We start from the raw sequence: 16,148 nt of genomic DNA, 5'->3' as shown, positions 1-16,148 counted from the left end.
ACAAATTCTCGGGGCCGGCTCCGTGGCCGAGTGGTTAAGTTCACGCACTCTGCTGCGGTGGCCCAGGGTTCGGATCCTGGGCGCGGACATGGCACCGCTCATCAGGCCACGTTGAGGCGGCGTCCCACATCCCACAACTAGAAGGACCTGCAACTAAGATATACAACTGTGTACAGGGGGGTTTGGGGAGATAAAGCAGGAAAAAAAAAAGATAGGCAACAGTTGTTAGCCCAGGTGCCAATAAAAAAAATAAAACAAATTCTCTAAAGAATCTCCCCACAAATTTGTTAGTAATTGAAAGGGGGAAGTAGTAACTTTACAGTAGAGAATGCTAGCAGATACCACTTTAATTAAGGGATCAAAAGTACTGTTACCAGTGATGTTGACCAATGGACTGAGAAGGGGGAAAAAAATCACTTCTGCCAAAAATGCATAACCTGAATATGATGATTCTTCATGATTAGACAAACCCAAATTGTGGGTCATTCTACAGAATAGCCTATAGTATTAAAAAATGTCACTGTCTTGAGAGTCACAGAAAAACTGAGGAACTGTTTCAGATTAAAGGAGAATAAAGAAATATTACAGCTAAATTCAATGTATGATCCTGGTTTGGATCTATGAAGTGGTGGGGGACAAAGGAAGATGGTATAAAAGGCATTATTGGGAAAGTCGATGAAATTTAAATATGGACTGCAGATTAGATAATGTCATTATATCATCGTTAAATTTCCCCCTTTTAATACTTATACTGTGGACATGTGAGTGTGTATGTGTGTGTGTGTAGAGAGAGAGAGAGAGAATGATAAAGTAAATGGGACAAAATGTAAATAATTGGTGAATCTGAATAAAGTTATATGAGAGCTCTTTATCCTATTCTTGTAACTTTTCTGTAAATTTGAAGTTATATGAAAATGTCAGTATCATAAAAGAACAAAAAAGGTGAGTAGTATTCTAGATTAAAGAAGACTAAAGAGACTTGACAGTTAAATGCAATAAATGGTCCTTGGTTGGATACAGGATCCAAAAGTAGCACAGTCATCATGCGTAGCTTAATGACGGGGATATGTTCTGATAAATGTCATTAGGCAATTTTGTTGTTGTGCGAACATCATAGCATGTACTGAAGGGGAACAAAATTTGCCATCCCAAAATGAGTCTCTTTTACATAAGGACTATTTGAGGTTGATTATTTTTAAGAAACAAAAGGCTGAGTTTTTCTTGTTACGTCCCCATGAACTGCCTAAAAGAATTCAGATATACAAACCTGTCTCAGGAAGTGAGCTGCCACCTTAGCATAACATAAACTAGTCTAGACAGAGAGGAACCTAGAAAAGCCTGTTTGTTGGGCTCCCCTTGTGTTGTTCTGTTTCTGTGTGCCCAAACACATGTTTTTCAAACTGTGCTCCTTTTCAACTACCTTTGAATTGACTTCCTTCCCTTTGAAGTCTCTGACTCTCCCCACCCCCAATGTCTTCTTTCATCTTTAGCTAAGGATGGTATTTAAGGTGAGGGCTTTGGCCATTTTGACGAGTTACTTGCTTTCCTGGGTTTCTCCCAGGTATACATGTTATTAAACTTTTGTTTGTTTTTCTCCTGTTAATCTGTCTCATGTCAGTTTAATTCTTTGACTAGCCAGAAGAACCTAGAAGGATAGAGGAAAATTTCTTCCTCCCCTGTGGTACTTTTACAAACCTAGATGGTATAACCTACTACACACCCAGGTTATGTGATCCTATTCTATGGGACCACCGTTGTATATGTGGTCTGTCATTGACCAAAACGTCCTAGTGCAGCACATAACTATAGTCGCGGCAGTAGAAATAGTGATCTATAAAGGACATTATTGAGTCAGTTGAGGAAATTTTAATATGGACTGTATGTTAAATGATATTCTATTGTTAAATTTTTATGAGCTCATAATATTGTGACTATGCAGGAGAATGTGCTTGATCTTAAAAGATACCTGCTGAAGTGTTTGCTGGTGAGGTGAAGTAACCTGTTGTCTGCAAATTAATTTCAAATGGTTAAAAGAAGAGGAAGAAAAAGAACGACAGAAAGAAAGAAAAAACACCCCCAAAGAACCCCTCAAAAACTTATCTAGAGAGGGATAAAGGCACATATGGCAAACTATTAACAGTCGGGAAAATCTAATTGAGAGAATACAGTGGACAGTTTATTGCATTATTTTTTTCAGTTTTCAAATAGAAAGTTGTACTTGTCCACTTTAAACAGTGCATTGTTCTCCATTTTTTCAGTCTCCATCTGTCTCACTTATTAACACTTAATTATCTACCTTTTCTCTTTGGTATTTCAGTATGATTTCTGCTATTTTAACACTGGTATATGAAGATTTGTTGACAAATATTTATTACACTAAATAGTATTTTTAAAAGGTGGTTAGGCACTATTTTAAAGTATTTTACATGCATTGTCTCATTTAATTCTCACAACAGTTTAATGAGATAGCTATAATTTTATCCCCATTTTTAAAATGGGGAAATTGAAGCTTAAAAGTGCTAGGTGACTTGCTTATGGTCACACAACTAGCTGAAGACTAAATTGAACCCAGGCAGTCTTGACTTTGGCACCCATGCTTAACCACTGTGCCATTTTGTTCAGTAAAGCACTATGAATATGTTTGTTAGCAGCAAGCGAATGACAGTTGTTTTTTCAGTGGTGATCAGAGTAAAGGTGGTCATAGGAGAGCAGTATACTCGTGAATTTGGACCTGAGAAAATGTTAACCTCTCTTCAGTTTATAGAGGCCCTCTGAATTTAAAGAAAGCAAAATAGCATATTTGATGATGAGGGAAGAGTATTCTTGTCAGGAGAAAGGATGGAAGAAAGTTTGAAGATGGGTGATCTTGAAGATTGTCTAATAGAGTATATACTGTTTTCTCTGCTTAATCTTTTTTCCATCTCTTCATTCTGGCCCATCCATAGCTTACATGAACTGTACTTGGCTGTCTAAACCCAAATAGGAGTCTTTCTTTCCTCTGTAGTGCTATAGTACTTTTAGGTATTCAACAAGTGCCAAATACTGAGGACACAAAAGTGAATAAAGTATGGATTCTGTATTGAGGGAATCACTTATTTTTTATTTGCCTGTTATTAAGGGGTTTGAATTAGTTTTTAAATATAGTCCCTACTAAGATGTAAGTTTCCACAATGATTATTATCTACTGTCACATGTTTTTAATATAGGTTCCTTTTAAGGATTCAAGCTAAATTTAGGAAATGGCAGAATTTGAAAGTGTGCAATTTTAATTGTAATGTATATATAACTTTTTGTTGATAGGTTGTTCCAGTTTTGGTGCATCTCCTGTCTGCTATCAGCAGTGTTAGGCTTTACATTCCTAAAGACCTTCGACCAATGGACAATAGACAGAGTGTTTTAAAATCAATACAGGTATACACGTTAATTTTATAAATTGAATATAAATTTTATGTAAATATAAATAGGATTTATAATGAGGCAACTGAAATGCATTTAAATACATTGCTTTCTTTCAGAAAAACTATAAGTACTACCAATAGTAGCAGTTCTTTTTAATAAAAATAGTGACCTCAGATCTACCTGTAGATTGTTCTCTCTCTCAATCTCCCAACAAAGTGGGTTACTAAAGGAGGGTTCACAAAGGAAAACGTGGCCACTATTATATGCTAAATATGTTCACCTATTTGTTGAGTGAAGATAACTATAGGCTTTGGAAAATTTTGTGCATAAAATCATGTGCCAGGACTTTTAACCATTTTTTATAATAAATGGATGAAATAGTTTTCCTTTTTTTTTTTTAAAGATTGGCACCTGAGCTAACAACTCTTGCCAATCTTCTTCCTTTTTTTTTTTTTTTGCTTTTTCTCCCCAAATCCCCCCAGCATATAGTTGTATATTTTTTTTTAGTTGTGGGTCCTTCCAGTAGTGGCATGCGGGATGCCACCTCAACATGGCCTGATGAGCGGTGCCATGTCTGTGCCCAGCATCCGAACCATTGAAACCCTGGGCCACTGAAGAGGAGCACGCGAACTTAAACACAGCCGCGGGGCCAGCCCCTAGTTTTATTTTCAATAGGAAAAATTATGACTTTCTAGGAAATTTTATTTCCCAGCAGGAAAAAAAAAAGAGAGACTTTGTTATTTAGTCAGTAAGCATTTGAATAGCATTTACAATTCAGTGAAGGCTGGAATCTGAGAAAACAAGCATACATAAGCAGGATGCTTTCATTGTAGGGTAGGAATTTTTAATTGTGGTCCGTGGGTGGGTTTCCTGAAATGAATACATCTCTTGGGCAGTTTTACAAAATTTTTATGTGGATAACCTTTTTTTAAAAAATTCCTAACTAGCCAAATCCTATCTTGCCTTTAAGGCCTATCTAAGACCCTGGAAGTCTCCCACAGGGATAGCAGCCTCCAGTGAGCTATCCCTCACTGTACTTAACAGTTAAATGTAAAAAAAAGTTCAGTGACAGGGATCTGGACTCTTTAAAAAGTTTGTATCTTTTAATTCAGTAGTGCCCTCCCTAGGAATCAGCCCCAAGGAAAGAATCAGAAAATTGAAAACAATTTACACTTAAGAGATGTTTGATACAGGATTATTAATGATGTGAAGAAGTTACAATCTAAATATACAGTAATGGGTTTATCAATAAGTTGTGCCACATCCCGGACTATTGAACTCTAAGTACTAGAATTATTAGTAAATTATCTCTCTATATCAGTAAATCATAGTACAATGATTCAAAAGGAGTTTTCAAAAACAAATGCAATGGGAAAATGCACTCCATTTTAAGTAGGAAAGACGAAATTATATATGTGGCGTCCTTTTTATTTTTACATCTATGTGCATAAAAAAAAAACAGGAAACTTTTTTTTCCTTAAAGTTTGGCACCTGAGCTAACATCTGTTGCCAATCTTTTTTTTCTTCTTATTCTCTCTAAAGCCCCCGGTACATAGTTGTATATTCTAGTTGTAGGTCCTTCTGGGTCTGCTGTGTGGGATGCCACCTCAGCATGGCTTGATGAGTGGTACTAGGTCCCCACCCAGGATCTGAACCAGCAAAACCCTGGGTCACCAAAGCAGAGAGCACAGACTTAACCACTCGGCCATGGGGCTGGCCCCCTAGAAGAAAGGCTGATTTAGTTTAGTCTTAACTAATTTTGTCTATAAGATGAAAAATGAATTTTAAATCTTTTGTTTCAGGAAGTTCAGAAACGTTTTCCTGATGGTGTTCCCTTATTAGATCCTATTGATGATATGGGCATTCAAGATCAAGGGCTGAAAAAAGTCATCCAGAAAGTAGAGGCTTTTGAGCATCGAATGTATTCTCATCCACTTCACAATGATCCCAATTTGGAAACTGTGTATACACTTTGTGAAAAAAAAGCACAGGTATGGCAGAAACTTACTTTTTATTATAGAATTCTATATATTTCACTAAATAAATGAATATATGTTTTTCATTTTCTTTTTGTATTAAGAAATGTCTAGCTGTGTTTTAAGCTATCTACTCTTACCAGCAAGACAAGATGAAGATCATTTTACTGTAGGATTTGATATATTCCTTTTTTTTCCCAGTTTTTTACTTTTTTATTGAGATACAACTCACATAGCATAGCATTCACCCTTTTAGAGCATACCATTCAGTAGTTTTTAATATTCACAGATATCTGCAGCCATAACCACCATCGAATTCCAGAACATTTTTATCACCCCCAAAAGAAACCTCATACCAGTTAGCAGTCACTCCCAATATGCTTCACCCTCCAGCCCCTGGCAACTATGTATCTACTTTCTGCCTCTGGATTTGCCTGCTCTGGAGATTTCATTTAAATAACATCATACAGTATGTAGCCTTTTGTGTCTGCCTTTTTCCACTTTGTATAATGTCTTCAAGGTTCATCTATATTGTAGGATGAATTAGTACTTTATTCCTTTTTATGGCAGAAAAATATTCCATTTATATATACCACATTTTTTTTTAACCATTCATCAGTTGATGCACATTTGGGGTCTTTCTACTTTTTGGCTATGAAGAATAATGCTGCTGTGAACATTTGCATACAAATTTTTGTGTGGACATATGTTTTCATTTCACATGGGTAGAATTGGGGGGTCATATAGTAATTCTGTGTTTCCAAAGTGGCTGCACCACTTTACACTCTTACTAGCATTTTCTCACCTACACTTGTTATTGTCTGAGTTTTTAATTATAGCCATTCTGATGGTATAAAGTTGTAACAGTCAGCTTTTTAGGGTAATTAGCTGTAATCTCTAACCAATAAAATCACTCTTATAGCCATTCTGAATAATGAATTTAGAAATAGGTTTTTGAAGTGAACACATTTCTTTCCACTATCCACTTCTCTTCAGCTAGAGTCTTTTGTATTACACAAATGTCACTTCTTCCTTGAAGTTTTATAACTCCTTGCTGTTATGCTTTTTCAACTTTTATCGCATGCCACTTTCATCATGTTTGTCTTCCTGTTTCATGAACTAGATTTTAAGCTCCTTAGGGTCAGGTGTTTCATTTTAGCTTATTTTTACTGTCACATGTCTCCCATAATGATCTATCTTTATAAAGTAGATATCTAGTATTTATTTAATAAATATGTGAATAGAAACTTCTTGGCTTAATAGATTAATGTGTTTAGTTCACAGTTTTACAATACTGCCCGTTTCTAGCTTTCTGTGAACTAGCATAGTGTGGCCCTGTGCCATGTGGGGCACAACAGCTGTATTCTCAATGAACATCTAGTACACTATGCTCAGGCCCACCATGAAGGTACTTCTCAGGATGAGGAACCTGAGATACTAAAAGCTTTAATAACTTTCACACGTATACTCAGCTGTGATCCTGGCCTGCTCATCTCTCACCAGTACCACTGCAGCGGCTCCCTCTCTGCTTCCAGTTAGTCCCTACATGGCCACCAGAGAGTCAAGCTTAACAGTTCCACAACACGAAAACAGAGAGACTTGAGCTTGTTTGAATGGTGACTGGAAAACATCCGTGGAGAAGGTGGTTTGAAGCCAGAGAGAGAGGCATTATTTGAGCAACTCATATATAGCTAAAAAGGCTCTAATGTCTGACTGAGAGACTGACTAAGTAAACTTGTTATGAAGACTGTGCAATATATGGAAAAACGCTTATGCAGGAGTGTTAGATGAAAAAATGTAGATCTAAAATTTATGTGAACTATGATTTCAATTTAGCAAAAATAAAAACATACACAAGAAGAGACTGAAAGATAATTCATGTAGCATAACATTCACCCTTTTATGAATCAAAACCTTAAGTGATTGTGTTTGGGCAGTGAGATTATAGTGGTTCCCCACCCCAAGTTGTCTGTAATGTGCTTGTACTGCATTTTTTAATGAAAGAAAACTACAAAGAGTTAATAACTTAGGGAAAAAACAAATCTTTTTATGGCCACCTAGTGATTGCAAAATAAATTTCACATCCCTTAGCCCTGCCTTCAAAATCTGACTCCTCAGCTGTCAGCATTTTAAGCTTATCTGTACTGTCTCGACCCACTTAACACTCTTGGACCCAGCTTTCCCACGTCTAGAATGGAGACTACAAAATGAGGCAATGCAGAGATGTTCTTGTAGCATTGTTTGAAAAAGTAAATGAATACAAACAACCTCAGTGTTCACCAGTAGAGAATTAGATGTATGAATTATGCATATTGACACAATGGAAATCAACATGGTCATTAAAAAGAGTGAGGTAAATTTCTGTGTTCTTTTTGGAAAAGAAGTCTTGATGTATTCAGTGGAAAAGCAAGCTGATTTCACTTCTATGGGAGAAAAGCTCCTATACCTATGTATCCATGTATTTACAGACATGGTTATCTATGTTCTTTAAAATGTGTAGAAAAAGATCTAGAACAGCATCATCCAATAGAAATATAGCGCAAGCCACAAATGTAAATTTAAGTTGTTTAGCATCCACCTTTTTAAAAAGTGAAAAGAAACAGGTGAAATTAACTTTAATAATATTTTTATTTAACTTAATATGTCCAAAACACATTTCAACATGTAATCAGTATAAAAATTATTGAGGTGTCAGCCCCATGGCCAAGTGGTTAAGTTCACGCTCTGTGCTCCAGTAGCCCAGGGTTTCACCAGTTCAGATTCTGGGCATGGACATGGCACTGCTCATCAGGCCATGCTGAGGTGGTGTCCCACATGCCACAACTAGAAGGACCTACAACTAAAAAATATGTAACTATGTACTAGGGAGGGTTGGGGAGAAAAAGAAGATTGACAAGAGTTGTTAGCTCAGGTACCAATCCTTAAAAATAAAAAAATTATTGAGAAGGGGCTGGTGCTGTAGTGGTTAGGTTCATACGCTCCACTTCAGGAGCCTGGGGTTCATGAATTTGAATCCCAGGTGCAGACCTAGCACCGCTTATCAAGCCATGCTGTGGTGGCGTCCCATAAAATACAGGAAGATTGGCATGGATGTTCACTCGGCCAATCTCCCTCACCAAAAAAAAAATATGTATATATTGAGAAATATATCTTAAATGGTGGGCTCTCTTCTACTAACTAGTAAGGTTTATATGCCTCTGAGTACTTAGCACAGTCTTCTGCTCTGCTCACATGGACATCCTCAAAGAAACTTTAGAAAACAGTATTTTTTTTTCCTATAGGCCTGATAAGTCACACTAGGTAGCATAGAGTTGCATAGAAAGCATTGCTAGCATTATGACAACACGTCTGTCCATAGCAATATAAATAGTCATTAAGAGCTTGGATTCTAGAGTCTGATAGACAGGGTTTGAACCCCATGTTTATGACTCACTAGCTCTGTGATCTTAACCAGTTTACTTAGTAATCTCTCAACGCATCAGTTTTCTCATCTGTAAAATGCAGATTTAATATTAGTTACCTACCTTATACTATTGCTATAAGAATCAAATGAAATAATGTAAAGCACTAGAAATAGAGTACTTAGCTGTCAATAAATATGAATTACTCAGCACCATCATTGCCTTTATCATTTCTACTCCTAAATTGAAGTGTAATAAATTATCTGCAAAATTCCAGTCTTTGAATTTCAGCTTCTCAATCCCTAAACTTTTCTTTCCATCAGTGTTTTTCTGAACTTCAAACTTCCACTTCAGGATTCCAGTGTTTTCTTGCTCTTGTACTATCATACTCATCACAGTTGAAAAGTATGTGATATTTACTGATTAACAGAATTTTAAAACTCATCCACTCTTTGGGATGACCTCAGTACAGTTTTCTTTTAAGCTTTCATCTCTGTCTATAGAATAAAGACCTATTGTCTTTGCTAAAGCCATTTCCACCTTAGGCAGATTTGTGATGTAATTTGACACCAAGAGAAGGAAGCTTTTTCAGGGTATCATGGGGAAAATATAAGTAGTCAAGAGATAAGATTATATACCTTCATCTTTCTTTTCCTCTTCTCTCAGTTACTCCCTAATTCCCTAAGGATGAAAAGCTACAGCTGATGGGATTGCTACTTAGGAGCTTGATTAATTGTCAAATGAATCCTGTCTTGAGACAGCCTATCCTAGTTCACCACTGACTTTCTACCTCCTGCTGGTTACCTGATCCAGCTCCTGGCTATCCAACTCTCCCCTCCTCCTAGACCGTCCCCCTTACCCCTTCTCACTGAAGCAAGAGCCCTGCTGTATTCCTCAACTTCTTAAGTTTTTAGCAACTTCTAAATCTCCCTGCTCTGCCTCAAATTTTTCAAATGGACATTTTATATTTTCCACGTATTTAACATTTTTGCCACTTTTTAAGAATGTCAGATACTAGTATTTAGGAACTTCAGATACATCATTCCTCCTGTATAATATCCTGGGAAAGTATCTGAGAAGCTCCTATGCGCCCCCTCCCTCTCCACCCCATTAAAGCTTTAGTAAAAGAGAAGCTAAAACAGAGATGATGTAGGATGTCCTTATAGAATATTTTTGGTTTCATTTCATGAGTAAATCCCATTTTACTTTTTCACTTTATTACTGAACTTCCTTTATGTTCTTATGTGTCTTAGATTGCAATGGATATTAAATCTGCAAAGCGAGAACTAAAGAAAGCAAGAACTGTCCTACAAATGGATGAGCTCAAATGTCGCAAACGTGTTTTAAGGAGGTTGGGATTTGCTACTTCTTCTGATGTCATAGAGATGAAAGGACGAGTGGCTTGTGAGATAAGCAGGTAAAACCTGGTTGTTCTAGAAAACTGATTTTTAAATGGGATACTGTTTTTTAAATGAGGACTATTAATCTTTTGGAAAAGAGCTGTCTTAAAAATATGAAGTTTATACAATATATTATATTATATATAGTTAATACATATTAACTGCAGGTTTTGACCATGAAGTTAGAAAAGGAGATTAAAAAAAGTCTCTTGGATCCCAGAACTAACCCAGACACCCTTAGCATTTTGATGTACTTCCTTTTTTTTTATTCTAATGCATTGTAGAATCTTTATACAATTGTAATCTTGGTTTATATACAATTTTGTATACTTTTTATTCTTTTACAATTATGAACATTTTTCCATCTTGAAATGTAGTCTAATAGCCATTATCCTTTTATATGTGTAACATATTTTATGAAAGTTTTGGGCTAACAATAAGGTATTACAGTACAGCATATTATAGTCCACAGCTTAAAACTGGATATAAGCTATTGTCTGTTTTGGTAATCTGTTGCCATTATTACAAATGACCTTAAAACTAAATGATTTAAGCAGGGCCAGGCAGGTGGCGCAGCAGTTACGTTTGCACATTCCACTTTGGTGGCCCAGGATTCGCTGGTTCGGATCCCGGCTGCAGACCTATACACTGCTTGTCAAGCCATGCTGTGGTAGGCGTCCCACATATAAAGTAGAGGAAGATGGGCACAGATGTTAGCTCGGGGCCAGTCTTCCTGAGCAAAAAGAGGAGGATTGGTGGCAGATGTTAGCTAAGAGCTAATCTTCCTCAAAAAAAAATAAAAATAAATAAAATAAATGACTTAAAACAACAACAGTTATTTCATTCTCGCTAGTGATTTCTGTGGGTGAGAAATTCAGGAAGAGCCTGTTGGACAATTCTGGCTCAGAGTCTCAAGTGGTTGCCAATAGCCTGAAGGTATAGCTTGCTTTGTCCATAGCTATGACCATTATTCTCAATGAGTCCATAAAAGACATTTTTGAAACAGTTTTTTATGTCTTCTCCATGTCCCTAATGGACAGGGCCAGAGAATTACAGGCCTTGTATATGGTTTCAGACATTTCTGGTGAAGACTTATTCATATTGTTCTTATTGATGATCTAGTTCAGATGTCATGAACTATCATATCTCCACAGGGGCTAAGAGGAGATTGCGGCAAATGACAATTCTTGGCTACTACAAAGGGACAGTGACTAGTCAGCCCCAATGGGTTATTACAGAATAATGTGATATCAGATTTTCTAATTTAGAAAAGCCAAAAATCCAGAATTTTAGATGAAATCCCTTGATTTTTTAAATGTTCAAAAACTAATTTAGAATTATTTTTTTAGTCACCGTGTGAGCCAAATAAACATTCCTCAAGTTAGATTTGGCCCGCAGGCTTCTAGTTTTCCTTCAACCTGTGTTAAAGTTCAGTTTTGCTACTTTGTAATTAAAGAAAACCTAGGCACCATAAAGTTAATAATTTACCCAGGATTGAATCTAGACCACAACAGTGGGCTCATGATTCATATGCAAAAATTAATGTTATTGGAATTATTTCTTTGTGATATTATGTAGTATTTAATAATACATAAATTAATTTCTCTTAGGTGTCTGCAGCTAGATTTAGTCTTGGAAGAATGAGTATTGATTTTATGCTAAAATAGAATCCTTAGAGAGAGAAAACAATAACAAATTTCAAAAAGTATATTACCTTTCCCCAAAATTTGCTTCTCCCTCTGCTTTTTTTTTTTTTTTTTTTTTTAAGAAGATTAGTCCTGAGCTAACTGCTGCCAATCCTCCTCTTTTTGCTGAGGAAGACTGACCCTGAGCTAACATCCATGCCCATCTTCCTCTACTTTATATGTGGGACGCCTACCACAGCATGGCTTTCCAAGCGGTGCCATGTCTGCTCCCAGGATCCGAACCAGTGAACCTGGGCTGCGGAAAAGCGGAACATGTGAACTTAACCGCTGCATCACCGGGCTGGCCCCGTCCCTCTGCTTTCCTATCTTGCTGAATAAGACCTAGCCACTAAAGGCAGAAACTTGGAAGTCACCCTAGACTGGTTCTCTCCCTTTTCTCTCTCTTCGTACATTTTCCTGATTGTTTCTTCTACCTCCATGCTCTTTTAAGTATTCTCACTGACTAATGCCCATCCTGCATTATTTCTTGCTTAGAGTCTGCAGCAGTCCCCCTAACTGTTCATTGCCTCCTGTCTTGAGTCTCTACAACCCATCCTGTATACTCATGCTTTCAGAGTATTCTTTCCAAAGCACAAGTCCTGTCATGACATTCTTTTGGTAAAAGTCTCTTAGTGATTTCCTATTGCTTTTAGAATAAATTCCATAATTTGGTGTATTCTTGCCCTTTTCTCTCTAGCCTATCTGTTGCCACATCCCACACATAGTTTTTCTTTCACTTAGCATGACCGTTCCCTCACTCCCACCCTACATCTTGCTAATAATTCCTGCATATTTTTTCCAAGGTCTTCTGAAATTTGCTCTAAATTTCTCCAGTCTGTCTTGAGGCTCCTCAACTTTCTTTGCATAATCGCATGTATAAACTTCAGTTAAACTGCTGTCCTGTGATTATTATCTTTATTGTCTGCCGCCCACATTAGACTGTCTGTAGTTCCTTGAAATCGTCTTGCCTTATTTGTATTATTGTCCTCTTTGCTTGGCTTAACTCTCAGTTTACCATTAGGAACCCAAATTTAGTTTTTGACTTTACTTTTGAATAGTTACAACTGTTTATAAAGATTTTGATAGTTCATGACTTTATTCTTTTTTAGAAGTCTTCCAAAAAAAAATATTTGCCCTTTTTTTAAGTAGATAAAACCCTTACAGTTGCTAAATGGGTCCATTAAACCCTTTTATATGTGTAAGATACTTTATGGAACTTTGATTATAGAATTCTAGAGACATTCTTTGTAGTCTTTTTTTAGCATTCATTGAACATGATTGAGAATTCAGAATTTTTTGTTTTCCACCCACCCATGATGGCAAAGAGAAAAATAACAGAAAGATATTTTACAATTATTACTCAAATCAGATGATTACACAAAAAGACAAAAAGTACTCTAGACACAGTGATGATAGTGAAATTGATCATATAAGCAAACTCTCAGACCCTAGGTAAATTCTCAAACTCAAGAATCAGTGAGGGAATAATGTATTTCTAAGAACAAAAAGAAAATTCTAAGATTCTTACTTATTTTACTCTCCTTTCTGTTCAACAGGAAGGACTTAGTAACGTAATGTTTTATGATAAGAACTTGGATCATCTCATTTTGCTAAAAAGGATTTGTGACAATAGTCTTTCATTTTTTATGATTTGTACACTAAATTTTCCTTGCACGGTTCTTAAGTGGTCAAATACTGAAGATAGTTATAAATATAGGGGAATTGTTAAACAGGTGATGAAGAGATGAAAAAAAATGTTGGATTGATCGTTCTAATCTTTATAATGTAAGTCTTCTATCTTTGTAATATAAACCTGAATAGTGAAAATGTTGTACAGTTATGGAGCAGAGAAGATGGCCTTTCTTCAACGAAGTTATGACTTCTCAAAGTTTTTTAAAATACTGTATTTTGATGATGTAAAGAGGAATCAAAAATAACGATAAGCTGGAACCTGAAAGAGATGTATTTAAAATCTCTGAAGTAGTCAGTAGTATGTTTTAACAAGGCAAATGCAAGAAGAAAGAGAAGTAATGGTGAGCTAGTACCTATCAGAGGTATATTTGAAATCTGGGATAGTATTTACTAGATTGATATAGTCCAGATTCGTGGATGACAGTTGATGAGCAGCACTTTGTTGCATTCAAAGGCCACTGCCCATCTTGGTTATATACATTCTCAGCACTAGGAAACTATGGAATAAAATGTGTGTCTGCTATGCATACATTCTAATTAAGGTTATTAATAAAGTTTTTCATTATCTCTTTATAAATTATTTGTAACATAAAGTGAAAAATAATTAAAAGGGTCCTTGTATCCAGATAATAAATGCTGATGACTATTTTTCCCGGTATATTGAGAGTTAAGACATGGTTCTTTATTTCAGTGAATATGTGCATTTTGGTGTTTTTGGAATGGGATCTTTATATAAAATACCCATTTTACATTTGTTATTTGTGTGTTGGTAAATACAGAGACCTGTTGGTTCCTTAATTAAATAAATCTTTGTCACTCCTCAATGATTACTCTTCATGGTCAAATAATACATTTTATTAAAACTGCATTTTAAGGATGTATGAGTGCATATGTATATTTTTATATCCTGACATTTGAAACTTATTCTTTTTTTTTGTGGCGGTGTAGTGCTGATGAGCTCCTTCTAACTGAGATGATGTTTAATGGCCTTTTCAATGACCTATCTGCAGAACAGGCAACGGCACTCCTAAGCTGCTTTGTGTTTCAAGAGAATGTGAGTTGATAGATTTAGCACATTTTATTCATTAATTCACACATACTATAATTTTAATACTATTGTGCTATTTTTTATTATAAAAATATTACTTCATATTTACTTCATATTTACATATGGGTAATGTTAATTAGAAATCAGTGCAACTTTAACACAAATTTAGTAAGAGAAATAATTAAATGTGTATCATCAGAAAGGAGAGTAAAATAGGATTTTATTTGTGGACAGTCATCATTAACCAGATTCCAAGTTTTAAGTTTGTTCTATAACCCAATGCATTGTTTGAACCTCTGGCCTAGTCAGACAGTCCTAGAAAGAAAAAGAAAAAGTAAGATTAGGTAAAACTAGTAAAAGTGAAAGGGGATAGTAAAGTTAAATTAATATTCCTCCTCCCAGTATTGGAGAATAACTCTGAAGCAGCTGAAGTCTTAGTTTTCATAGGCAAGGTCTGAGATAGTGGGCGTAAGATTCTCATTGCCGGTTTAGCAATAATTTTTTCATGTGAGTAGTTAGTTCACTTTCAGCAGCTCTTAAATCAAAAAATGAAGTGCTGGATGGAGCACCACAAGAATACTAATCACACTTGGTTATTCCAAAAACCAGTGTGATTTGTTTTAAAAAGTAAAACACATGTTTCACATTTCAAATTTAAAACTATTCATTGTGGATAACATGGACAAAATAACAGTAAGATAAGGACATTTGCCTTCTAAAAATAATTTTAACACTGCTGTCTAAATTTTTAGAGGACCTTTTACTATATACACATTAACTTTTAAGTAAATTGTGAAAGAACAAATTGTTTTTTCAGTTCTGCCATTGATCTGTTTACCTGTTAACTATTTCCTTATTTATTAATCAGATCAAGTACATTACTTCTTGATGTAGTAGATACTTTTCTCTCAGCTCCCTGATTACAGGTCAGAATTACAGGTATAGTGGCGATTATAACAAACAGGACAGTAATCCCAAAACAATTTATGCTATCCTGAGAATGCCTACTATGCACCTATAAAGTAGTTTGTACATGGAGAATGCATTATGTTTGGCTGTTTTTTTTCTTAGGTTCAAAATTTTATTACATTAATTTCCAAGTAATTGTTAAGAATATTTATCAGATTTTCTTTGAACAGATCTAAGGTTTAAGAGATTGCTTGGGGATTGGTGGTCTTCTGCCTTTGTCAAACTTTGCCTTGTAGCTAATTTCTTGCATTGAGCTTTTTCTTTTTAATGTGGCACTACAAGAATTCTGTCTTCTGAGAGGTCAAGTAGGTTACCTCTACAATGGAGTTGCCTTAGCCAAAAGAGAACCCTTAAATCTTGGGGCAAGATATCACTATGTGTGCTTAAGATAAATTCAGTGAAGCTACACTGTGTTATAAGAAGTGTCATCAATTCTTGTGGTGCCTTTCAACAGTTAGATGGAAAATTGTATTAAAAGTCACATGGAATTTTGTTGATACTTCTAAAAGAATGTTTTCTAGCCAGAAAGAAAGGTAAATATAGTAAGATACTCGTTAAAAATATAATCAAGTCTGGGG

The 16,148-nt window shown here is 35.7% G+C and overlaps 1 protein-coding gene across 1 annotated transcript in view; it reads left to right on the top strand.

Moving 5' to 3' along the window:
* The window catches only part of MTREX (Mtr4 exosome RNA helicase), a 116,813-nt gene that overhangs the window by 82,203 nt on the left and 18,462 nt on the right, over positions 1 to 16,148 (top strand). The window contains exons 20-23 of the mRNA XM_014860340.3: positions 3,301 to 3,411; positions 5,202 to 5,390; positions 10,030 to 10,193; positions 14,502 to 14,607. Of these exons, the coding sequence (XP_014715826.1) occupies positions 3,301 to 3,411; positions 5,202 to 5,390; positions 10,030 to 10,193; positions 14,502 to 14,607 (570 nt within the window). The remainder of the gene's footprint in view (positions 1 to 3,300; positions 3,412 to 5,201; positions 5,391 to 10,029; positions 10,194 to 14,501; positions 14,608 to 16,148) is intronic.

Source organism: Equus asinus, chromosome 10, assembly GCF_041296235.1.
Source record: "Equus asinus isolate D_3611 breed Donkey chromosome 10, EquAss-T2T_v2, whole genome shotgun sequence".
Lineage (NCBI taxonomy): Eukaryota > Metazoa > Chordata > Mammalia > Perissodactyla > Equidae > Equus > Equus asinus.
This window is presented reverse-complemented; position numbering and strand designations above follow the sequence as displayed.